The 26988-nt window shown below is 37.6% G+C and overlaps 1 protein-coding gene across 2 annotated transcripts in view; it reads right to left on the bottom strand.

The window, feature by feature from the left end:
- Nucleotides 1-26988, bottom strand: part of NTN4 (netrin 4) — a 107976-nt gene that overhangs the window by 16658 nt on the left and 64330 nt on the right. For both annotated transcript variants that reach the window (XM_032645227.1, XM_032645228.1), the window contains exons 4-5: nucleotides 25836-25962; nucleotides 23670-23858 (exon numbers count right to left, since the gene is read on the bottom strand). In XM_032645227.1, coding sequence (XP_032501118.1) covers nucleotides 23670-23858; nucleotides 25836-25962 — 316 coding nt within the window. The remainder of the gene's footprint in view (nucleotides 1-23669; nucleotides 23859-25835; nucleotides 25963-26988) is intronic.

The raw sequence follows: 26988 nt of genomic DNA, 5'->3' as shown, positions 1-26988 counted from the left end.
AACAAAGGAGGTGGACGACATCAACTGTGTTAAATGCTGACAGGTCCAAGAAGAGGAGGAACAGGAATGGGTCACTGTACTTGACAGCATGAAGACCACCGGTGTCCTTGGCAGGAACGGTTTCAGTGTAACAGTGAGTGGCGAACCTCACTGAAGAAAACTCAGGAGAGAATGGGAATAGAGTAATCTGAGCAAGAGAACAGACAGCTCTGTTTTGAGCTTTTCTGTAAGGGCACAGAAATGTGGTGGTAGCTAATACCGAACGGATATATGAACTGAAGTGAAGGTTTGAGTTTTTGTCTGTTTTGATTGTTTTAAGATGGGGGAAATTACAGCATGTTTGATGTTGATGGAAATGATCCAGTAGAAAGGGAAAAATGGATGAGTAGAAGAGACATGGGAGAATTTTTAAAGGGATACTTGAGTGAGGAAAAAAAGGATGGGATTTGGTGTAGAAGAGGAGGTGTTGGACTTGGGTAGGAGCATGATTAGTTCATAGTAATAGGACAGAAGGCAGAGCATATGGATACAAATGCAGGGAAGTGAATAAATGCAGTGGTGGGAGCCGGTGGGATTTTTCTTCTGATTGCTTGCATTTCTTTTTTGGCTGTGCTGGGTCTTTGTTGCTGTGCCCGGGCTTTCTCTAGTTGCAGCAAGTGGGGGCTACTCTTTGTTGCGGTGTGCGGACTTCTCATTGCAGTGGCTTCTCGTTGCGGAGCACGGGCTCAGTAGTTGCAGCATGAAGGCTTTAGAGCATGCAGCCTTCAGTAGTTGTGGCACGTGGGCTCAATAGTTGCAGTGAGTGGGCTCAGTAGTTGTGGCGCACGGGCTTAGTTGCCCTGCAGCAATGTGGGATCTTCCCGGACCAGGGATTGAACCCGTGTCCCCTGCATTGGCAGGCAGATTCTTAACCACTGTACCACCAGGGAAGTCCCCTGATTGCTTGTATTTTCTGGATGAAATAGAAAGCAAGGTCATCAGGTGAGAGAGATGATGAAGAATGGGAGTGGGAGAGTGAATGAGACACTTAGGAAGTGAAGTAAAATTGCCAGCAGCATAAAGGCCACCTTTTGAGGTTAGTAGTCATCAATTTATAGTGACCCCAGATAAAATGATAGGTTGTTTCTCCAACCCTATACAAGTGGGAGAGTTCAGGGTTGGTGTAGGAAGAAAGCTTAATTTGATTTGTTGAACGTTTGTGTCCCCCTGCTTCAAATTTGTATGTCAAAGCCTAATCCCCAATGTGACGGTATTTAGAGGTGGGGGGCCTTTAGGAGGTTTGGATACAATTTGGGGGAGATGAGATTGGTGCCCTTATAAGGGAATGAAGAATGCAGAGCTCTCTTCTTTGTGAAGGATGTGAGGCAACAACAGAGGTTGGCAGTCTGCAACCCAGAAGAGAGCTCTCACCAGAACTGGACCATGCTGGCACCCTATTGCGGACTTCAACCTCCAGTTATTTCTCCAACTGTGGGAAATAAACATTTATCTTTTAAACCACTTAGTCTATGGTATTTTGTTATACCAGCCTGTATGGGCTAAGACAGCTCCTCAGACTAGAATCTATAATCAGCCACTTCTGCAAGTCCTTTCTATTAATCAAAAGTTCTTCCCCTCAGCCCTCTCCCAACTCCTGCGATTGCCTACTGCTCAGTTTTACAATCCCCAACACTTTCTTTGTTCATGGGCTAGCAAGAGTAGCTGAACAAAGTAAAAAAAAATGTGCTTGTTGGTTTTATCACAAATGTGTGTACCCTAACCTCAGTAGGGTCCCCTAACTGATGCTCATTAGCCCTATTTATTCAATTGTCCCTGCCTATTTTTTTTTAATAAAATTCCTCACAGTGAGTGTCCCAGAATTTCTCCAGGCTTTTTAATTCACCCTCACCACTTGGTCTGAAGATTCTGATTCACTGATAAGGTCCTCAGGTAATCTTTTCTCCACCTCAAAATCTCTTTATCTTCAACTTGCCACGCTTTTCTCTAAGAATCAAATGAGAAAGCTGGAAGAGATCTTGCTTTATGGCCTTGTCTCTCACAAGCTCTGTGATTTGGGGCAAAAAATTTAACTTTTGTGAATGTCGGTTTCTTCATTTGGGTATCTACATTACACGGAGATTTGATGAGGATGAAACTGTTCTAAATGAGATTACTTCAGCAAGGTGCATAGCACAGTCTGACACCTGCCGGGCCGGCTCTTCCTTCTGAATCTTCTCAATTAACTTTCTAGATCCCACTCCCTCCTTTATCCCCTTGGAAACTTACTCTATTGATTACTTTCTTTGTCATTAAAAGCTCTGTTTGGCTTCAATCTGGCTTCATATCAACTACTAACTGTGTGACTTTTGGCAAGATACCTAGCCTCTCGTTTTCTCAGTTTTCTCTTCTATAAAATGGAAAAGAGAACAATATCTACCCTCATACAGTTGTAAGGGTGAAAGGAGATCACGTATATAAAGCACTTAGTATAGTGTATAGCATATGGTTAGTTAATAGTGAGTTAAATAACTAATGAATTCATTAGATAATTCTTGTAGAAGCGTAGAGTCTATGCCTGTGTAAGTTATGGTGACTCACGGATATGAGTCAAGGAGCTCATATCCGTGTGGGGGAAACAGAGGAATAAACAAAACATTTCCATAATCTGTGATTAGCACTCTGATAGAGCTCTATAAGAGCACAGAGGAGGGGTGCACAGGCTGAGGGTCTCACATAGGATCCACAAAGGAGGGGTCATTTAGACATCTGAGTTGATCCTAAAAGATGAGTAGGAGTTTGCAAGGTGAAAAGGAGGGGAAGATAGGCAGTTGCTTATTTCAGCCTGTCTTTAGATTCTCTCCCTGTTTGCATTTCTTTTAAATAATTAAAACAAAATTTTAATTGTGGTAAAAAACACATACCATAAAATTTACCATCTTAACCATTTTTAAGTGTATGGTTCATCCTCATTGCATTTTATGTTTCTGCATTATATGTGGAAGCTCTTCCTGCTTCCTGAAAACGTGAAACTCTTTCATGCCTCAGTGCCCCTGGCTGTGCCTGCATTGCTTTTACCTTTACCCTTCCTTGTCCCACGCCTTCCAGACAATTAACCACCCTCTCTTCTATGCTGCCTCTGTTCTTTGTATGTATTTCTATTTTGTGTGTATCACAGTGCATTATTATTTATGTGCCTGTCTCCCTTATTACTGGACTCTGAACTCATTGACAGAAGGATCTTTATCTTCTTTTGTTTGTTTTTTTTTTTTTTTTTTTTTTTGGGTATGCGGGCCTCTCACTGTTGTGGCCTCTCCCGTTGCGGAGCACAGGCTCCGGACGCGCAGCCTCAGCGGCCATGGCTCACGGGCCCAGCCGCTCCACGGCACGTGGGATCTTCCCGGACCGGGGCACGAACCCGCATCCCCTGCATCGGCAGGCGGACTCTCAACCACGGCGCCAACAGGGAAGTCCGGATCTTTATCTTCTTATTTTTGCTTTCTATGCCCCAGAACAGAGCCTGGTACATAGTAGATGCCCAAATAAGAATTTACGGAATTGACCTGAAGGACATTTCAGGCTGTAGGAGTCATATGTGAAAGGGCCTATTTGGGGACTGTGAGAAGGTTACTGTGTCTAGAGTGTACATTGAGTGGAAAGCAGTTGGAGCTGATGAGCCTGAAGAAAAAGCTGTAGAGTTACGTTTGGAGCCAGACTGAGGCAGGGCCTAACCCAAGAAGTTGAATTTTGTCTTATGGGTATAAAGAATCATAGGAAGTAAAATGTTAAAAAAGCAGAATTACGACATGGTTATAATTTAATTTTGACAGCTACTTTGGCATCATTGTGTGAAATAGACTGCAGTAGGGGGAGACTGATGGCAGAGAAACCAAAGAAATGAGAGAGAACAAGGAACTTGACTAAGACAGCAAATGAAGGAATGGGAGAAAAGCTTGGATGTGACAAACCTTATTTTTTTTAATAGTGAATTGATAGGGTTCAGAGGCCCTCTGGATGAGGAGGAAGAATGCATTGTTGAGGGACAAACAGAAACTGAGGAAGATTTTAAGGTTTGTAGTTTATGAAAGTGAATGACTAGAGCAGGTTGGGATAGGTGAATCCATGTTGGGGTGGAGATAGGGAAGGGAGGGAGAAGAGGGTGAGTTCAGGGTTAGACATATTAAGTTTGAGATGTCTGAAGGATGCACCAAAAAGTTATAATACGCAACTGGAAATAATAATCTGAAGTGTAGGAGAAGGTTGGGGTCACAAATACAGTGTTGAGAGTTGTCAGCAGATGGGGATTGAAACTAGGAGGGCTGGATGAGATTTCCCAGGGATAGTGTATAGAGTGAGAAGGCAACCAAGGGTGGAACACTGGTCCAGGCAGTTAGAGGAGCAGTAACTTGTAAAGCAGATAAGGACCAGATAGAGAGGGAAAAGAATCAAGTAGGTGTTGTTATAGAAACCAAAGGATGAGAAAGTTTCAAGTGATTAACAATGTAAGACAACACAGAATGAGTAAGTCACGTAAGATTTATAATAGGACAGTAATGCTGTCAAACAGGAAGGTGTTGGTGACTTGTGAGAACAGGAGCTGAAGAAATGCAGGTATTGATGGTGTAGTACTCTGTTTAGATCTCTTTAATTTTGTTAAGCCTATAATCATTAGTGCAGTGGTTCCCAAACCAGCAGGAATGTGAGAAGTCTGCAAAAGTTCTTTACATCTTACATATGTGAAACACACCCTTCCTCTCCTCCCTTATGCTCTCCTTGGTTGAGAACCACTACAGTAAGGGCATGGAATATTGCCTTTTTTTTTTTAAACAAAAGGTATAAATTATCTTCTTGAGAATATTCATTTATTTGCTTACTCAACCAACATGTGTTAGTTAATAATTCTAATGTTTATGAAGCATTTGTAGTCTACAAAACACAACTGCCCCTTAATCAAACATTTAAGATCCTTCATACTATGGCCCTAGCCCACTTTTCTGGTCTTACTTTTCATTACTCTCTTGCCTATAGCCCTTATTCTAATCGAAAGGGATGAATTCTTGCAGATAGCCTTTATTCTAATTAAATGAACCCCCAACCTTTCCTGTTTCTGTACCTTTATTAATTTCAATAGGGAAATCTTTTCTCCTATATCTATCTTCCAAAATTCTACACGTCCTTTAAGATCTATTCAAGTGTCACCCCTAAAGTTGTTGCTGGAAGGGTATGGTCAAAGCGATTCAACCATTTGGAGCAGTGGAAGTGCTCAAGGTAGCAGCTCTGTTTGCACCTTTCTTGTAAAGACAGAACTTCAAAACTCATATTCAGTGATATTCAGAAAAGAGATGCAGTACCCTTCCCTCTGCTACCCTCTCCCATCTCACCAAGTATGAAGCCCAAAGCAGCCATTCCAGTTACCCATCTAATGGACAAGTTTACCTTCTTTGAGAAGTCATTCCTTATTTCAGCACAGTTGAATATGATTTCATCCTTTCTTTGAAACCCTCTAGTGCTTTAAAAATAACACTTCTTCTTATAGCTCTGGTCTCTTCTACTTTGCATTTCAGACAGTCAGAGGTTTACTTTTCTCTGTCAAACCGGTATGTAAATTCCTTAAAGGTGAGCATGGGTCTCACTCACCTATCCCCTGAAGGGTTTAGTGGAGGTAGACTTGGGTTCAACTCCTAGCTAAATTTTTACCTTTATGAGCCCCGCATTTCTATTTTACCAGGTGGTACCGAGAGTTAAATGAGCCATAATGTATGTCCCTAGCACTTAACAGGCAATTAGCAGATAGCAAATTATGGCTGCTCAAAAAAAGACTGTTTTTGTTTGTTTTTATTCTTATTCCTCTTCTGTGAAGTCTGTCTTCTTGATCTTTCCCTATTTTCTATTGGATTATTGTTCTAAAACAGACTGTTTAATTGAATTAAAAGGCAGTGATAAAAGAAAACTATTTACAAAGGACAGAGGAGGAAAACACCATAATAGATTTTGTTCCAAAGGATAACAATGTGTGTGTTTGTTTAAGGCAGCATTTATTTATCTGTTCACTTACTCAACAGACATCTAATGAGCATCTACTATGTGCTAAATACTGAACAAACTCCTAGGGATAAGACAGTCTTGGCCCTTAAAGAGATTCATAATTTAGAAGAATAATTATTACAAGATTAAAAAAAAACTTACCTAACACAAGAGAGAAGTAAACATTTTGCTTCTAAAACGTTGAATTTCTCAGGAGACCAGTTTTATTTTAATTCATACAGTTACGGTGATCACTATTTCCACATTAAATCCCCAGATATTTTTTCTTTTGGTTGGGCCTCATTATGAAAACATTAGGCATTTTCTCTTAAGATAGCAAAGCACTTTTGATTTTTCATTTGTTTTTAATTAAATAATTTGGAGGTATTATATAATATGTAACATGAATGTATCAAAATGCTATGACTTTAAATTAAATCCCATACTCCAGTATAAACATTTCATCATTTTGAGGTGACTAAACCAATAGTTACTGTATGATTCAGTTAAGTCAACTTGGTTCTTGACAGCAGACAGGGAGCCAGAAGAAAGACAATGTAGGACTCTCATCTATTATTATATGGTATTCCACCACCACCACCATTATGTTTTATTCTAATAGAAGATCCAATCCTTTCTAGGATTTGACCTCTCTGTACTGCCATGTATTTTATTTTATTTATTTAATTTTTAAATAAATTTATTTATTTTATTTTTGGCTGCGTTGGGTCTTCATTGCTGCGAGCAGGCTTTCTCTAGCTGCGGTGAGCAGGGGCCACTCTTCGTTGTGGTGTGGCGGGCTTCTCATTGTGGTGGCTTCTCTTGTTGCGGAGCACAGGCTCTAGGTGCACAGGCTTCAGTAGTTGTAGCTCGCGGGTTCTAGAGCGCAGGCTCAGTAGTTGTGGCGCACGGGCTTAGTTGCTCCGTGGCATGTGGGATCTTCCTGGACCAGGGCTCGAACCCGTTTCCCCTGTGTTGGCAGGTGGATTCTCAACCACTGCGTCACAAGGGAAGCCCGGCCATATATTTTAAAACCTATACACATTTCAGGAATGGCCAGAGAAGAATGTGATTCTATCACATGTGCTAGTGGATTTCTGTCAATGTGACCTTTCACATAATTACAAGATAAAAATACCATTCGGAAACTATGCAGAACTAGCTTCAGGCAGAAGGCCCTGACACCTTTCATGGCATACTTTTTTGGACTGCACACGGAGGCTTGCCTTGCATACCTATCTCTTGAAGTTTGTATAGCAGGCAATATCTGACACACATAATCTACATTTCTTATTTTCTTCCAAAATGCAAATATATTTTCTTCTTGCTTGGGGGGAAAAAAAAGGTTCTTCTTAGATTCTGGTTCAGGTTCTGATCCTCCAACATATATTTCTTTTTTTTTTTTTAGTTTATTTATTTTATTAATGTATTACTTTTGGCTACAAGTCTTCGTTGTTGTGCACAGACTTTCTCTAGTTGTGGCGAGCAGGGGCTACTCTTTGTTGCGGTGCGCAGGCTTCTCATTGCGGTGGCTCCTCTTGTTGCGGAGCATGGGCTTTGGACACGTGGGCTTCAGTAGTTGTGGCATGCAGGCTTCAGTAGTTGTGGCTCGCGGGCTCTAGAGTGCAGGCTCAGTAGTTGTGGCACATGGGCTTAGTTGCTCCATGGCATGTGGGATCTTCCCGGACCAGGGCTCGAACCCGTGTCCCCTGCATTGGCAGGTGGATTCTTAACCACTGCACCACCAGGGAAGCCCCAACATATATTTCTTACCAATTGTTGATTCTAAAATGCAACCTAAGCACTTACTTTTTATGCATTCATTATGATGAACGTCAAATTAGAACCCAGTTGCAGTGACATAAATCCTTGACTTCAGCTTTCTCCTTGTTAGACATAAAACCCAATAGTAAAGATTGAACTAACATCATATACTATTATTCTAAACTTAATTATTTGTTTCATTACCACTTTTGGTGTATTCAGCTGTGGTAAATTGTTCTTGACAGCTGAAAATTGCCTGGTAACCAGATATGTTTAGAAACTATGTGGTCTACCTAGGTAGCAAATCATTACTGGAGTAATTATTACCACTACCCCCCAAAAGAAAATTTGCCCTAGGCTGCTCTCACATAATCATAATGGCAAAGCAAAATTATTAAAAATGTCATTTTAATTCCTCACTATTGTCACAAGAGTTCTTTAATAATGAAAACATCTTATTTTAAACAATATGTTCTATATTGGTATGTCCTGTTATAAGAAAACATGACATAGTAATACAAAACTTCCAGAAGAGATGAGATAGAGGAAATGGGTACTTTACAAAAGATTTCACAACAATCTTCCTTCAAATAATGAATTTAGATAATTGCTAAATGTTGTACAAATTTTACAAATATATATTACAGATATATATTTGTAATTACATCTATTTTGTGAAGTATTGTCCCTCCATAGAGCATGCACAGAAAAGAGGACATGAGCTGCTTTTCTCCTAGGAAACATAACTATTAATGAAACAATGGATGAACACGTTTTTAAATAACCTTGTGTATCTGTAAGGCTCTAAACTAATAATTGTTTCAATCGCAAAGGCTGACAATAAATACAGCTGTCTGGAAAGTACCTGTAATATCTCAGGAAGACATAAAATAAAACAAAGGCAATGAAATAGAGTTGGTAAGGGCACAAACTTAGGAGTCAGACTAGAAGAGTTCAAATTCTGGTTATGAGGCTTACTCCTTATATGACTGTGAAATTAACCCCCTCAAGTCTCAGTTTTCTCATTCATGAAGGAAGAGTAAAAATACCTAGGCTATAGAGTTGTTTGTGTGAGGACTAAATGAGATAGTGTATATGTGTAGCAATGTTTCAGGCATTTAGTGGTACCATATGCTTAGATAATAACTATTATTGTTATCTGGATGAAACATATTGGTTTTAAAATGTCCATCATTCATTCATTCATTATACCTTTACCAAAGAGTTCTTGAGCTTTAGTGTTAACGTGAATTATGCTAGGGGCTGAAGATACAAAGACAAATACAGTCATATCTCTTCAGAGAGGGAAGAGAGATATGCAAATAAATAATTACAGGGCAGTAAATGTTAAAACAGAGGTAGACCAGGGTGCATGGAAACACAGAGGAAAGAATAATAACTGCCTCATTATAGATATGGGTTGTTTTTTAAGGAAATTAATGATCTAACTGACTTTCAAAATAGGCTGAAATTCCTTGCTTTGCACCTGTGAGGAACTGGTGGCAAACAGATTTCTTGACTAATCTAAATCGTATAGAATTAGGTTACTCTCTTGTTACATGTTCCTTTCTTTGCTTAAAAGAAAAATTAATCAGCTATTAGTCTCATTTTTTGGATCACAGTATGTTGAGAAAAAGTAGGGTATTATCTATGATCCTGCTGCTTATAGGGAGATACCCTGCATTGGATTGTAGGACAAAAGTCACAGCTGTCAATCTACATGAACGTAATAAGCATGTAAACATGGGTACAAAATGGCCAGGAACATAATGGAAGAGTTATGGCTTCCTTTATTTTGATGGGGTTGCTAAAGCATTTGGTGGTAGAGTCGCAGGAGACCACTGCTGCCTTTTCATCTTTATTCCCACCTTCACTTGAGCTCTATGAGTCTTCACATCTTTCACTCAGAGAGTGAGCCACAGTGCCAAGTGTGCAGCAGAAACAGCCTGCTGCGTTTAGCGTCTCACCTTTTTGAAATTGCCCGAACTCCTTAGTATTACCTGATGGCTCTAGCTTTTGCCATTGTATTAGTAAAAGCTACACTTGGAGCAAAATACCCTGAAAGTATTTGCTCCTGATTTAGCTTTTCTAAAAACAGAACTCAAAGTTCAAGGCCCTCAGCTGGGAAAGAAACTGCTCGTCAAGCCCTTTCACCACTGCTCAGTGGCCAGTTCTTCAGCTGCGCCTCCCAGCCTCCCAACATTGTTTTCTCCTGCAAAGGCCAAGGCCCTACAGAATTTCTGATGGAGAATTTTTAATATCAAAGCCATTTTGAAAGCTGTCCAGCTTCCTGCTGAGGTTCTTAGAAGGAACAGAAGATGACTTTGAGATGTAGCTCCAAACAGAAGGAGACAGTATGAACTGTCATTACTATATTAAGTGTGAAGTTAAATGTTAGAGAAAATGAAGTCTTCTACATTTTTTTGGCATTATTTTCTCCTTCTACTATCAACTGTTCTTTGGGGTTTTTTTTGCTAGTGGATGGATAGCTACAAATAATAAAGAAAAAACTAAATGAACTTTACTCAAAGACAATATGGTTTACCCCTTTACTCTCCTAAGGAGCGTCTTTCTATTCATCCTTTAAATGTTATATACATTGTATTCAAAGATAGCTAGTTCCGCAATATTCAAGGTATATGTTAATTTCAAAAAAAAAAGAAAAGAAAAATTACACTAGAATAAATTTAATAAGAAAATAATCTAAATTAGGATTTGCCTATCAGTTACTGAAATGCAATGTCTCCTGAACTGTACATCCCACACAAAAGAAAGAGATCCATTTATGCATGAGATCTATTCATTCTTGCCTCTATTAAATGCTTTTTAAAAATAAATATAAGGTATTTAAGTGTATTTCCTATCTGTCTTCTATAAGCTTTTAAATGGGCAATGCAAATAAATACAAAAGTCATGCCCTTTAAAAATTTTTTTTTAATTCAATTGTTTGAATATATTCCCACTGAATTTTTATTTTATTTATTTACTTACTTTTGGCCACACCAGGCAGCATGCAGAATCTTAGTTCCCCTACCAGGGATGAAACCGTACCCTCTGCAGTGGAAGCACACAGTCTTAAGCACTGGACAGCCAGGGAAGTCCCAATGCCCTTTATTTTTAATGCTTTACTATGTGACCACTGCTCAGACCCTCAGTTTGATTTCTGTATCATTCCTTTCCTGTTTACTAGTTGTAACTGAGCCAGTTCCTATTTATTTCTGAGTATATCTAAGAGATCTTAGCAAGCTAAATAGCCGATTTTATATTCCTGGGTTGCTACTTTAGTTAAAATTGAAGAAAGTACTTTTGAGTGTACAGACAAATTTTACTATGGGAAAACTTTTAGTATAATTTTGGACAATGTATTTTGCTTTGGAGAATTTGGTTTGATCATACGCCATTATCTTTTTTGTTGAAGACAGTCTTCTATATTCCCAGGCCACTCAGGTACCACTCAGGTGCCTAGTTCCTAGCTAGGCATCTAGTGAGAAACTGGGGTCATCTCTAACTCCTTTTTCCTTTGGAGAAAGAATCCCTATTGACTCCATTTATCACCATGGAACTGATGGGTTAGCCTCTGCTAGATTCTGTCATGGTACCCTTTTCTTCTTAATACTTAATGCAGTTTTTAATTTTCATATTCACTTGGGTAAATTTATTTATAGTTTGTTCCCATGGGGTTAGGGACTGTTTTGTTGTATATACCATGAATAGGATAGGGCTGCCACATGATAGGCACTGAGTAAATCCTTGTTGAGTTTTTAAAAAATGGATTAATTATAGCCAGTTAATAGATATTTCTTAATGACTGATGGTCTTCTGGCCTCCAATGTAATTTTGTTATGATTTTTCGCCTCATTGCTGTCTCCATAGTACATTGTGAAGGTCTAGAAGGTAGGGGCTGTGTCTTTTCATCTCTGTATCCCCAAAACCTAGGACCATGACTGACCCATTTTAAGAACTAATCTCTGTTGAATGAATGTGCCTCTCAATGAGCAACAACCAGGAAATGATTTTATGTTTTTTTTTTTTTTTTCTTTTTTTTGCGGTACGCGGGCCTCTCACTGTTGTGGCCTCTCCCGTTGCGGAGCACAGGCTCCGGACGCGCAGGCTCAGCGGCCATGGCTCACGGGCCCAGCCGCTCCGCGGCATGTGGGATCTTCCCGGACCGGGGCATGAACCCGTGTCCCCTGCATCGGCAGGCGGACTCTCAACCACTGCGCCACCAGGGAAGCCCTGATTTTATGTTTTGATGAACCTTCTAAAAGGCTCATACTATTTCTTTTACAGGTTTTTAGTATCTTAGCATCATAGCATTGCAACACTAAGATATTAGAAACAGAACAAACACAGCAAATTCATAAAGAACTGAGATGGTCAAACAGAACAGAATATTCTGAATCTTCCCAGTGCAAGACTGTTCCCTGCATGAGTGCAAGACTGCTTCCTACATTTAATGCTACACTCAGTCAAGTATTATTATTTATTATTTGTAAGAAAAGTTCTTTATTCTAACTCTGTGGGAGACATTCCCCACGCATAAATGCCTCTCACTGGCAGCAAAACATTTTTTTTTCACATTAATCAATCTGAAATTCCTTTCCTCACTTTCATCCAATTATATCTAATTATGACTCTTTGTTCTAGGTAAGTTAAATTATTCTTTGCCCCTCCCTATGTCCCCTTATACCATTCAAGTATATGTAAAAAGTTGTTGTATTCTCCCTGAGCAGTTTACTAGTTGATCTGAGAATATTTATCTTCTTTCATATTTATTCATTAGTATCTCTCTTTTCCTGATTGTTTTGTTGGTCTATTTGAAGCACTCTCCATTTACCTCTACCTTTCTTATACTAAGATTCCTTAAGATAAATACAGCTCTTAAGATTCAAGAATGCAAGTGTGTGTGTGTATATATATATATATATATATATATAAATAAATTTTCCGATTATTTCTGCCTTTGTTTACTCATTTTGTTTTCATCAGTTAGGTCACAGTATGGAATCAAGTTCTTTGGATCTTTATAGGTCTTTGGATCAAAGTCTTTAGGGTCAGACAAATCTGGGTTCAAATCTCTGCCTCTGACCAGCTGTGTGAACTTGGACAAATTATGTAATCAATTTAAGCCTTGGTGTCCTCATTTATAAAATACAAAAGATACCACCTAACTCGTAAAGATTGCTAAATGAGAAAACTTATGTAAATTGCCCAGCACAGTGTCTGACCTATAATAGCCACTCAACAAATGCTAGTTCTCTTCTTTATACCCCATCTAGTTTTGTCTAGGCTTTCTGAGAGTTTAGATATTTTATAATTATTTGCTTGATTGTTTAATGCTTCTTCTCATCAAATGCAGAATAGCATATTATTTATTTATTCAGTGAACTGTTCTGGAGACATTTTAGAGAATTCCATGACCTCTCCCACTTCTCTTCCAAAACTTGACTGACTTTTATTATTCATCAGTTCATAAAATGTCTCCTTTTTGTGGTGAATTTTAATGTTATTTAATCTTTTTAAAGGATAGTCCTAGTATGATTATTACATAATGATATATGTATTTTACCTAGCTCTTTCACTTCTTAACCTTCTGGTTTTACATCCTAGATTTTTTTAAAACTGAGATTAAAGTTTCCCAACTCTTATTGCCAAGTCACTGTTCTATTTAAAGTTTGCTTTTCAAAAACAGTTACTTCATATTTGTTCTATGCTGGAATCATTCACAGTTGCTTCCAAAATAAAACAAAGATGTCTATGTTGTTTATATGACATAAGATGACTTCATGTGGATTTGCTAAAACTACAATTTGAAAGAAAAAGCCCACTGAGCTACTACTGGAAGAAATGTGAATGACCCTTGGGGAACAATTCTTTTCTGAGATGGACTGGAATACAGGCACAAAAATGAAAAATGGAAGGTGATATTGTGATAAAGTATTCTGGATTTGATTAATTTAACAATTATACTTCAAAGACAATTTGAAGGTAAAGAATAACCATGCTAAAGGTAGAATGAAATTATTGTTAAATAGAGGTACAAGCAGAGAGAGACAGTGATTCTTCTTGGGACCATGTTGAGAAGGTGATATCTGAGTAGACTGTGAAGGATGGAAAGATGGTCTGCAGCAAGATAGTCACCCACTCAAGGCACTTGTATTTCCATCAGTTGAACAGTTTTCATCTAAGCCAGAAAGAAGAAAGAAGAAATAAAAAGCAAGAAGGAACACAAGAGAGATTTGAATGGATGATAGAACTCATTATTTACAGAGATAGCTTGCTACTTAGGGTAATGGTAACCAAGTAACCACACAGTATCTTGGTAAACATTTGGTTTAGGTTTTAGGGCAGAGGGACTAAGTTTATTTTTATTCACTCTCTGCTAAAAGGCAGTTGAATACATTTATTTTGTCCCACCAGGGAAGAAGGAAGGGCATGTCAGTTCTTCAAGAGGTTGTTTACTCTGACAGAGAATGAATGATACTTTCTTTTCCATTTGCTGATTTTTCTTTAGATGTAGAAAGAGACTATGCAATAGTCAAAAATATGTCTTGACAAAAAAGTCAATTCATTTGTTGTAAAGTAACTAACTGGCTATTTCCCAAAAAGAGAACTAATTCTGTTCTATAAAGCATTTCTTCTGTTCTATAAAACATCTGTTTCAATCCACGTGTCCCACTAAAGGAAGGGAAATTTTCTATAGAAAAATGTCATGGACTAGCTGTCAATATTCCATACCCAATCAATTTCCCACCCGTTGAACATTTAACATATCCTTTGGTGTTAAAAGAATAGGGAAGCGGGGGAGGATGGGACTTCATGAAGTACTGGCTTCAATATTTATTTCAATACCAACATAACATACTTATACTAGTTTAATGCTATGTTCTGGAATATGTAAACATGGAAGTAAAAGTAAATTGTCAATGTAGTGATAAGCTAATTTTATTATAAATTCCAGTCTCATTATAATAATTCACTTTAAAGTATGAGGTATCTTTGGTAAATAAACCTGTACACTATGAGTAAGGGAGTCCTGTGAATGGAATTGCTTGGTATTTATTTTGAAACTGTTACATGAAAAACAGACATCCTAGAATTCTTCCAGAAATTTTCTTGGAGAAAGGCAGAGGTTCTGAGTTAGACAGTCTTATGTGGGAGAAGATAATTGAATGAATGCTTACCAGCATTTATATCTATCATTGAGTCAGGAAAAACATGTCTAGCCAGAGTTTTAGTAATCCTTTAGGATTTTCCACCAGAGATATGGCTAATTCAGGGAGTGGATTAAGTTATAGACGATAATTAGCTCAAAATCTTTGATCCAAGAATGAAAGTGAACAGAGTTCACACTAGAAACAGGAATAGTATGTGTAGTGGTTCTCACATGCTAGCCTGGAGACCAAAAGGCTGACTCAGAATCACCAATGATGCTTTTTAAAATAAAATACAAATTTCTGTCTCCATCCCTGTTGGAGATTCTGATTCAGCAGATCTAGGGCAGGGCTCTGAAATTTCATATTTCAGCAACTTTTCCCAAGCGATTCTGGTCCACATACAGGTTTGGGAACCAGTTACTAGATAGCAACAGTGCTTGAGATCAGATAAGGGGGCTGTGAAAGTGGAAGCCAGACTTTGTTCAAAGGAGAGAAACCATCCCACTTTTGGTTTAGAGTCTGAGTTCCTGATATTAAAAATATATATATGGTAGCTTGAAATAGGCCATGGTGGGAATATTTATTTATAATATTTATTTATTATTTATTTATTTGGCTGCGCCGGGTCTTAGTTGCGGCACATGGGATCTTCATTGCCACGTGTGGGGTCTTTGTTGCGGCATGCAGGATCTTTTAGTTGTGGCACGCGGGATCTTTAGTTGCAGCCTGCGAACTCTTAGTTGTGACATGCATGTAGGACCTAGTTCCCTGACCAGGGATCGAACCTGGGTCCCCTGCATTGGGAGTGTGGAGTCTTAACCATGGACCACCAGGGAAATCCCCATGGTGGGAATATTTAAACCATAGAAATTGACCAGTGCTACAAATCAGGGCTTTCTCCCCGCTAGAAAGCCAGCATGCCACTCTCCAGTAGGATTATTCTATTTTTAATATGCTTGCCATAGGAAAATCTACTTAGGTTATAGGCTACTAAAGGCACATAAGTGACTTTAAAGGTTTCAAGTGAGCTACTCTAGAAGAAGCTTCTCTTTATTTATTTTTTTACACAGTAGGTTCTTATTAGTTTTCCATTTTATACACATTAGTGTATATATGTCGATCCCAATCTCCCAGTTCATCACACACACACACACACACACATACACACACACACACACACACACTTTCCCCCCTTGGTGTCCCTACTTTTGTCTCTACATCTGTGTAGAAGAGACTTCTCTTTTAGAACAAAGAGACAGTATTCCTCCAAGTGTCTCAGTACACAGTGATAGTTATATTTCTCATGTATCTTAACAACCAGTTTGCGCCTCCATTCTGCTCTCAGCCCTAGATTCAGCTGGAGAGATTCACGTTGTCTCCTGTTTTATAGACGTTAAACGCACTGTCTTTAAAAAAAATTTTTTTTTTTTGAGTTGTAGAAATAAATTCAGTTTCAGTGATCTCCACTAGTCTTAAAAAAGAACAAACAACATGTCTAAAATCCTCAGAAGTAATTTCTTGACTATGAAAATGTGTAGTTGATTGTTTGGGTCCCACAGTTGACTCTAGTTAAGGTTAAAATAAAGAGGAATTGAGAACAAAGATGATTTAATTTCTCACAGGAATAAATCTATTGGCTAGTAGATTTGGTTCAGGGCCCTGTTTATTCAGCTTTGGTGAACTTATGGCCATTAACTACAAGTGTACACGTAAGGACCATAGTATTTAGCATGATGTTTGTCAGGAGGAAAAAAATAGCCTAGAACAGCCATGGGGCCAGTAAGTCCTGAGTATTCTATGCAATGTATAGTATATAGATTCTGTGAGGAAGAATAAACATCAATTCATTCTCTTTTCTAGATTATCTCGTTAAAGGCAACAAAGGCAATCATCGATTAGAAAGTAGGACAAACTTTGTATTTCAGCACTTTAAAAGGAAAAAATAAAAACAGCCACCAAGGAAGTATGGAAGGCATCTTTTTAAGGAAGCCTCCCCTTAATTGCCCTCACACCACCCCCAAACTCTCCTTGAGGCACTTCATATATCACTTTCATTGCATTTTCCTCATATGATGGGGGGACGTTAATACTTTTGTGCTTCTGTGAAAGTTAAGTGAGTTACTAAATATACAGCCCTTTGAACAGTGAACAGAAAAGAGTAGGCACTCAATAAATGTCAGCTATTACTATTATATCATTACCATCACCACAGTGTATTGAAATGATCCGTTGCTATAAATTTCTCCCCATCTAGAATATAAGATCCTTTAGGAAAGACCTTTTCATCTTTTTCAGAGCTAGTGCTTACTGCAGTGCCTGCCATAGAGGAGATGTTTTTCCAATAAGTGCTTCTTTGGCTAAATTGAGCTATGATTTATAAACTTTGACCTGCTGTTTCAGGTTTTCAATAGTTCCAACTCCTGAGAAGACATAAACTAGGAAATAAGGGTGAGAAGAGTTTTGATGCATCGTCACTGATATTCCAGTAGTAAACTTTGACCTGCTGTTTCAGGTTTTCAATAGTTCCAACTCCTGAGAAGACATAAACTAGGAAATAAGGGTGAGCAGGGTTTTGATACATCGTCACTGATAGTCCAAAAGACGGTAATTGTCCAGGCCTATTTAACATTATGTTTGTAATTATTTCACTAATAGAAATATAAATTTTATTATTTCCTTGATATACAGTTGTAGGCTCTAGCACTTGGAAATGAGGAACAAACATACAGAAGGAATCTTCTAGGATATGTCTTTGTAAGTGACCCTTCATATAGATATGGCCACAAGACAATAGCAGTATTTCCCGTGCATTCTGTAGAATGCTGGTCCTAAAAGATGCTCTGTAAGAAAAGCATTCTCTGATTAGATTTGGGAGACAGACTTCAGAGCTCTATAGGAGGTTTATCATGAACACTAGCATATTAAAAGCTCTGAGAAATCCTGAAGAAAAGAAACCTTTGACTAATTCACCACTTCCTGAATTTGAAGGCTGTAGAAAAATTTCCCCGAATCTAGTTCCTATTAACACCTTTCGGAGTTAGTGTTCCACGAATCAAACTTTGGAAAATGCTATATCATAGAAACACATTTATCCAGATTTCCATTTATTTCCTCAATAAAACTCTATGTAATTCATAAAAAAAATCTAAGTCTATGTGCATACAAACAGAGATGCAAACTCTGGTTAATTTGGATGGTAAGGGAATAGTGGGATATTCTGTCTGGCTAACTAATTTTTAAAAATTAACTGTAGAGTAAATGCTAACTGCATTTAACCCTTGATGAAAAGTACTCTGCAGCATTCTCAAACTTGAATATAACACAACCACCTGAGAATTTTGGTAAAGCGCAGGTTTGATTCAGTAGGTCTGCGCTGGGATCAGAGGTTCTGCAGCTTCTAATCAGCAGCCGCGTGATGCCAGTGCAGCTGGCCTTTGGACCACGCACTGAGTATCAGGTTACTTTTCTGCCTTGGTAAGCACAGCAGAGTAAATATAATAAAATTGTTACTTTGAATAACATTGTACATGCTGTTGATGGAGCCACACACTGAGATAGTTTAAATTTTTAGAGATATCCACTTGTTTTCTTGATACTACCTTCCTCATAAAAGTAAAGTGGGACCCAATGGGCAGAAAAGTTGTAGCTCTAGCGATATTTCTATCAGCACTTAGCGTGAAATGTGGTGTACTGTAGGTACTTAATAACTGTTAAGTACCTTAACCTATTTGTCATAAACTTTATTATCAGCCTTGGTAACTCTAAAGGTGATATAGAGACACATCTGCTAAGGAGGGAGTTAATGATAAGAAAATATTACTAAACAAAAATGAAAATGTTGCCAAACATTGCCAATCAAACAGTATAGTATGGAAAATACTTGAAAGAGAAAAAAATTGAATGTGCTAATAAGTGGTGGAATTTACCCCTGGCTCAGAAAAGGGAAGGGAAGAACCAGAATAATGTTCTGGAAGAAGATGCCAGTAAGAAAACCCATGCTAGGGAAGTGGACACAGGCATCTCTGCCCCAAACATATGCTGGAATAGTCATAAAGTGAATGGAGATACGCCTTCCTCAGGCAGCCTACCCAGGATCAAGGGTATGTCTAGAAAACGAAAAAAGGAAATACAGATCTTCCCTACTAATCCATCCTCCACCTACAAATTATGCTAAAAGGACTAAATTGGTACCAGTTATTTTCATAATCCCCCTACCTGGTTCAAGTATTGTGTAAATATTTTTAATTAGGAGTGATTAGCAATATGAATTATTGGTAGTAGTTTCTAGCTTGAAGTCTTTCAGTACCCCAGATGCAGGGGAATTCTATGATAATTTAAGGGGTTGAGAAACTAATCCAGACAAGTATGTTACAATTGTCTTATAATGTTTTCTTTCTTCCTTCCCTTCCTTCCTCCCTCCCTCCCTTCCCTTCTCTTTCTTTCTTCTTTCTTTCTTTCTTTCTTTCTTTCTTTCTTTCTTTCTTTCTTTCTCTCTTTCTTTCTTTCCTTCTTTCTTTTAAATATATTAATGTGCTCTTCATGCAGTTTTCATTAAAATAGCTTTGATACCTTTGGTCTTCTGACACTTGGATATTGCCTATAAATATCAATTGGCAGGGTCCAGGTAATTATACTAAAGGTACCTATTAACTGATTATCATCTACTTGTGGATAGTTCAATCCACACCATCTCACTGACTGAGGCGTCCAAGATGAGGGCACCTCTAGCCAACCACCCATCTTCTCTATTTCTCTCATCCTCATACTCCTTTATTGTCTTCCCCCTCTTTTTTTGCCTCTATAACCATTCTGAAATTTTTTCAGTTCTTTGAACATGCTATAGTCTTTCTTCCTTCTGCTCCTTTTTAGCACTGGTTGTTCTCTCTGCTGGGAATATTCCTACCCATGTTATGTTGATTCCTATTAAACTTCAGGTCTCCTTAATCAAAAAATTAACTCTTGTTCATTGCCCCTCCTATGAGCTGCCCTGTACACTCTCTAAACAACACTGGTCATACTTGTGTGATCTAACACACACACGTATATACCACTAGTTGCCTATACACACACACACACACAAACACATATGTGTGTATATATATATATATATATATATATATATACACATTTATATGCACATACACACACACTCATAAGCTCTTTAAAAAGACTGTGTCTCTTGCTCACTGTTATAATTCCCAAGAATTAGCACACAGTAGTGTTCAATAAGAATTTGTAGAATGAAAGAATAAGTTTTTTAAATGTCCTAATTTTGCTCAAGTCTATTGACCTTGGAAATCAAACACTATAATATGGAAAATATTGTCTCTATTGACATTTTCACAGGCTAAAAAATAATAAAAAGTTATGTGTTTTGTTAGTTTTAGCTACCTTCTCAAATTTTGCTTATGTTTTTATAGAACTGTAGTTTGGGGACCAAAAACCTATAAAGCCTTTTCGGCACAAGTCCCTAGAAGAGCTATATAAGTAGTGGGGTAACTTTTAAAATAATCTCCTCCTTCATGCTCTTTTTATAAAACTCTGAAGGCATGAGCCCTCTAGGATTTACACAGTTAGAGCTGGCAACCTTTTTACGTTTTGTAAGAATATGAGCAGTAGCTTGAACATAGAACAGTAACAAAACAAAACAAAACACAAGGTATTTATCTTGGCTCCAAGTCTGCCAATAAACCTTTCTATTTCTCTTTTTATTGGTAAGACACAGACATTTTTTAAAAAAGTCACTGTTTTAATATTTTGTACATTTACTCATCTTACAATTTTATAAAGCTGCAGAATTTAAAGTTTGATTAGTAAAGTAAAATGCAGTGCATAATATGCAATGCTTTCAAATTAATCTGAACATTATGTCAGTAAAATATATTGGAAATATATGAAACGTTCCTAATTAAATCACTACAATGGCCCCCAGTACCCTAGGGAATAAATACTAAAATTTTTAGGATAGCATACAAGACTCTCTAAAATCTAGCCCTAAACAATGTTTCAAAGTTTTCTTTCACTATTCTTGTAGATCTTCTACTTGTTACTCTAATGAAAGTGACCAGCCATTTGCTATACCAGAACATAGGAGATACTTGAATGTTAGTTAGATATTAGAAACTGAGTTTGTTTTAACCAATGTAAGTAAAATTTGGGGACCTTCAACTAGACCAGTGTTTCTCAAACTTTAGCTTGCATCAGAAACACCTGGAGGGCTTGGAAAACTCAGATTTCTGGGCTCCACCCAAAGAATTTTTGATTCAGTTGGTCTGGGCTGGAGTCTGAGAATTTGTATTTCTAACACATTTCCCACGTGATGCTGTTGCTGATGGCCCTGCAACCACACTTTGAGAATCACTGGTTTGCTTGTTAACTTCAACTAAGTTAAAAAAAACAGAAACCCCCACAAACTTCCAGTTACAAGATAAATAAGTTTTGGGGTTGTAATGTACAACATGATAACTATAGTTAATACCGTACTGTATATGTGAAAATTGCTAAGAGAGTACATCATAAAAGTTCTCATCACAAGGAAAAAAACTGTAACTATGTGAGGTGATGGATGTTAATCAACCTTACTGTGGTGATCATTTCACCATTATACATATACTAAATGATTATGTTGTACACCTTAAACTTATACAATGCTATATGCCAATTATTTCTCAATAAAACTGGGGGAAAATAAAAAAAAATACTGCATCTTGTCACTCCTCATTCCAAATCTCTGGCACCTTGGATCCTTCTTAACTTGTTTTGGTGATAAAAGCACTTATCACCTTCTAACATACTATATATTTCACTTATTACTTATATTTATTGTGTGTCTTCTCTGCTAGAATATAAGCTCCTTGAGTGCAGGGGTCTTTGTTTTGTTCCTGAACACATCCTAAGCCCTTGGCACATAGTAGGCACTCAATGTATATCCATTGAATGAATGAATGAAGGAAGGAAGGAAGGAATACGTTAGGTACATTGTACAACATACTGTTTCAAGTTAGTGCTATATAACAGTATCTTTTTGAAAATGTTGCCTGTTGCTATACAAGACAGTTACAAGTATCTAAGTTACTCAATGACAAATTAATTTCCTTTCTTGTTTCATCTGCTTGTTAGTCCATACATTCTTATTTTTAGACATTTCTACTAGTGGTCTGAGGATGTGGAATACACACATACACATATCTATTTAAATATATCCTGTACAAATGGTGTTAGGGCTGAATATATTCTAGATTGAAACAATTTCATAAGCAGACCCTTCAATCAGCACATGGAGTTAAGGAAACTACATTTTAGTCCCTAAGGTACTGTGGATTTTAAAGAAGTAATTATCTTTGACATAAGGTATATTTAGTCAATAAAGAGTGGAAACTCTATAGTATTATTTCCCACTGTCTATCTTATAGGACAACAGTTATTACAATACTAGTTTTCATTTCTTGGGGGCTTACTATATGACAAGCAACGTGCTAAACACTCCACATACTTTAGCTTATGTAGTTCTCATTACAACCCTGTTGGGAGAAGGAAATCGAAGTGCAAAGAGCTTCAACAGCTGGCGTAGGATGACACGGCCATAAGGGGCAGGGAAAGCTTCTACTCTAGTTCTGTTTGAAACCTATTAAAATGAAAGTCTGAGTACAACAAGGAGCAGGAGTAAAACAGAATTCTTGGAGAAATATTATGACGTAAATCCAAATTTGGGGCTCAAGGTTGAAAGGGAACTGTTGCACATTCTATCTTCCACAGTCTAAGAGAGAAAGCTTGTAACAAGGAAGACCACTCATATTTCATGTAGGTATCTCCTGCCTGAGGTTAAAACTGTATTTTCAAGAGGAATAGAATTTTTCCTTTAAATTAAAAATGAACCCAAGATTTTAAATGATGGTTTCCCATTGTACTGCTCCTTTCCTGTCACTGTTTTTGATCTAGAACGTGGAGTCCTTGGCGGGGAAAGGAAGAGCGTGATCATTCATCTCCATTAACAGTCTTGAGTGGTTTCTGTTATCTAATAATTTCTGAGTTGAGAGACGTGGAAATGCTCATGTAGTTAAATGACTATTCATCCACACTGGACTTCTACTTAAGCTCTGCATATATCTTTCACAGTCGTGTTTCAGGTGATGTCTCATTAATTGAGCAGATCTTTGAAGATTCTACTCTTTTTTCAAATAAACCTCTTCTTGGAGTTATACCAACAAAAAAGCAGAACCATTCTGTAACAGTTTAGTATTTGGGGGGAGAGTAGGGAATTATTGTTATGTTCTAAATTCATTGCTACATTAGAGCAGAGTCAACCAAACTGCGTTCACAATGAAACCAAAACCTGTCACTTTTCAGGTGTTCAAATTCACCGCAGAGATGAACACTAGAATGACCCAAGTGCAGTAACCACTCTTTCTTTCATCTATTTGAGTCCATTATTGTCTGCATCCTACTCATATGTTTGGTCTTAAGATGATCTTAAATATATCTCCCTCTTCATCATTCTTTTTTCTCTTTTATTAGACATCTTGTTTTCCAAAATGTGGTGCTATAGGAAACAATTGAATATTATACTGTTTCCACCTAACAGATTGAAAATTCTTACCCCTGATCAATGAAGTTAACTGATGTGTGTGAGTGGATTGTCTGAGAATTTCATGACCTCTCTCCCATGCGTGAGCAAATGAAGGATGGAGAGTCATCTCTTTTGTACAAATCGACCTTTTTTTTTTTTCCAGTAACCATTAATTCACTTACATTTGCAAGCATCTGGGGCAGAGAAAGGTCTTCGGAGGTCCCGGTAGAAGCCTGGCTTACATCGTTGGCAATGCTGACCTTCTGTGTTGTGCTGACAGTCATTGCAGACGCCACCACTACGATTCCCTGATGCCTCCCACACATTAATGTCAAAGTGACAGGCATCAGCATGTCCATTGCACTTGCAAGCTGAGAAAAAGAAGCATGGGAGGAAAACAAAGAATTAAAAATAAAATGACAGGTTCTCTAATATTCAAGCAGTTAAAAGTAGGGTAAGCTGATTCCTAATTTTTAAAAATTTAGTTTTTTCACACTCAGAGACATAGAGACAGACTTGTGGTTGCCAAGGCGGGGGGAGATGGGGAAGGGATGGAGTGGCAGTTCGGGGTTAGCAGATGCAAACAATTATATATAGAATGGATAAACAACAAGGTCTTACTGTACAGCACAGGGAACTATATTCAATATCCTGTGATAAACCGTAATGGAAAAGATTTTTAAAAGAATGTATATATATGTACATACATCTATCTGTATGTATAACTGAATCACTTTGCTGTACAGCAGAAATTAACACAACATTGTAAATCAACTATACTTCCATTAAAATTAATTTAGTTTTTTGAATAGTATACATTTTCACAGTACAATATTCAAAACAGTATAAAAACATTTATACATTAAGAACTCTTTCACCCTGTTTCCTCTGGCCTTCAGTAGCTGCTTTCCTTCCTTCCTTCCTTCCTTCTCTTTCTCCCCTCCTTCCCTCCCTCCTTCCTCCGAGCCTAGAAGGAACCTTCTGGTGGACAGGGGTTAGTAACTTGGCAGATAGATTGATTTACCTTTCATGAAGTACTATTCCTCAGCTATTGCTGTATTGGTGAGTACGAGGTAGTCTCCTATAGAAGCCTTAATTTTCTTATAGAAGAGGCTTGCAGAGTTTCTCATATAACAATTTCTCAAAGGCATTTCTAAGGTTATCAGTCAATAGTGCCAAGTGACAAGTCTCTGTGTTCTATATGTATTTAGATATGCAGCTGGTTTCGGTGGAAAGGGCCAGAATGGCACTCTAGGAATTTAGGAGAAATTCTTTAGATTCTCTTGATGAGTGATTTGAATAAGGATCCAGACTTTTTTCTGGAGGTCAACTGCATTTGAAAATGTTTGTGCTATTGTTTTTCATTGTTTCCTTGATGTGTTATGATATTTTGACCAGACTCATAGTCTTTAAAAAGCATATTGTAAGATAATTTAAGAGTTATGCTTAGAGGAAATCCTTTACATTTCCTAGAAACTAAAATAAATCAGTTATGATTCCAAATTGTGTAAGGGAAGAAACTTCTCACAATTTTACCCACTGTACTTGCCTTTAAATCCTAGTAAAACTGAAGTCTGTGAGTGTAAACGTTGTTACGGGCATGTGTATTTCTCTGTGTATGTGTATTTCTATTTCAGGTATATTTCATTTTGAATTGCAAAGAAAAAAAATGATTCATGTTCCCATATTTTTTACCCTTCTATCTAATCTCCAACCTCAAACCCGAAGTTAGCCATGGCAATGTTAATCTCATTCTTGACGAACTGGCTTAGTTTTAAATCTAATTTGTCACTACAAGTATCATAAGTGAAAAGAAAGGCATATGGTATTACAGAAAAAAAGCATTTAATTTGGAGTCTGAAGAGCAGGGATCAAGTCCTGACTCTATCATTTACTAACTTTGGCAAGTTACTTAATCTTATTGAGCCTCAGTTTCCTGATCTCTAAAATGGGATTAACACCACCTACTTTTTAGGGTTGTTTTGAGAACTGAATTCAAGATAGCTATTTTCATGATTATAATTCAATATCTCAGCTATGATGGTAACTGCACATTCTAATCCTCAGTTGCTCTTGCATCTAGCCATGTTTTATTATGTCAAAGTCTCAGGGAGGGTGCTTAGGTCCCACATAGTGTCCCAGCAAATGGCTAATACATTATTGGCAAAATAGTATATTGGTGATTTTGCAAGCAGTAATTGTTTCCAAATGGCTGAAGTTACAGTGGGCAGTGATATGGTTTATGTTTGATATGGGCTACTACTTTATATTGTGTTTCTAGAGACAACAAGGGGTCCATAGATGTTTACTTTACAAAGAAGGCTTTGAGCCTGTGGTTTGGTACTTACTTCTGCACTCTTTTGGAGACCCTGTTTTGCCATCAGCTGCCTCCCAGGGGCGGTCATTGTATAAAGGTGCACAGTGTTGGCAGTGGGTGCCTGCTGTGTTGTGCTTACACATACACTTTCCATGGACCTGCAAACAAAAATAAATAAGTGCTATGAGCACAAATAGTGCTAGGAAAGAACACTCTTCCCACAACCTCATCTCATTGGTTGGCTTTAGCCATATGACATTCATTCATTTTTGCTAAGAAGTTAGTCATCAAGATGAAAGATCCTTTCTTTAGTTTGTCTTGTTGTTAATTCATATCCTTGGCTGTAGGATATGTGACCCTAGTGAGCAATTCTGAGATACTGGCTAGGCATTTACTTAAATTTTTGTTTTGTTTTGTTTTTTGTATTTTGTTTTTGGTTATTTATTATTTATTTATTTTTGGCTGCGTTGGGTCTTTGTTGTGGTGTGTGGGCTTCTCATTGTGGTGGCTCCTCTTGTTTTGGAGCACGGGCTCTAGGCGCACAGGCTTCAGTAGTTGTGGCACACGGGCTCAGTAGTTGTAGCTTGCAGGCTCTAGAGCGCAGGCTTAGTAGTTGTGGTGCATGGGCTTAGTTGCTCCGTGGCACGTGGGATATTCCCGGTCCAGGGCTCAAACCTGTGTCCCCTGCATTGGCAGGCGGATTCTTAACCACTGCACCACCAGGGAAGCCCTACTTAAATTTTTAATACCTTTAAATTATTTTATTCTTTACACAGAAGTAATACATCTTCAATATAGAAAACTTAGAAATCTGTAATCCCATCACAAAGTGACATCATTATCAACATTTGAAGCATATATTTGAGGTACTTTAAAAATAAAATTATATTTAATAAAATTTAAAAAAACACAATTATATTAAAAAACCACAATTATATTTAAAACTTCTTTTTTGGATTGAGATCATCATTTCATGTCATTAAATATTCTTGTACAACACACATTTTAATGGCTCCCCTGTATGATGTAAAATTTATTTGACCAATCACCTATTTTTTGTCATTTAGGCTTTAAAATATTTTTACATACTATATTTTAATTCTATAATGAATATCCTTGTAGCTAACAATTTGTGTACATCTTTATTAGGAATGTGTTTTCTAGAGGTAAAATTGAACAGTCAA

Source organism: Phocoena sinus, chromosome 10 (assembly GCF_008692025.1).
Source record: "Phocoena sinus isolate mPhoSin1 chromosome 10, mPhoSin1.pri, whole genome shotgun sequence".
NCBI lineage: Eukaryota > Metazoa > Chordata > Mammalia > Artiodactyla > Phocoenidae > Phocoena > Phocoena sinus.
The sequence above is the reverse complement of the archived record's forward strand: the minus strand, read 5'-3'. Positions and strand labels throughout refer to the sequence as shown.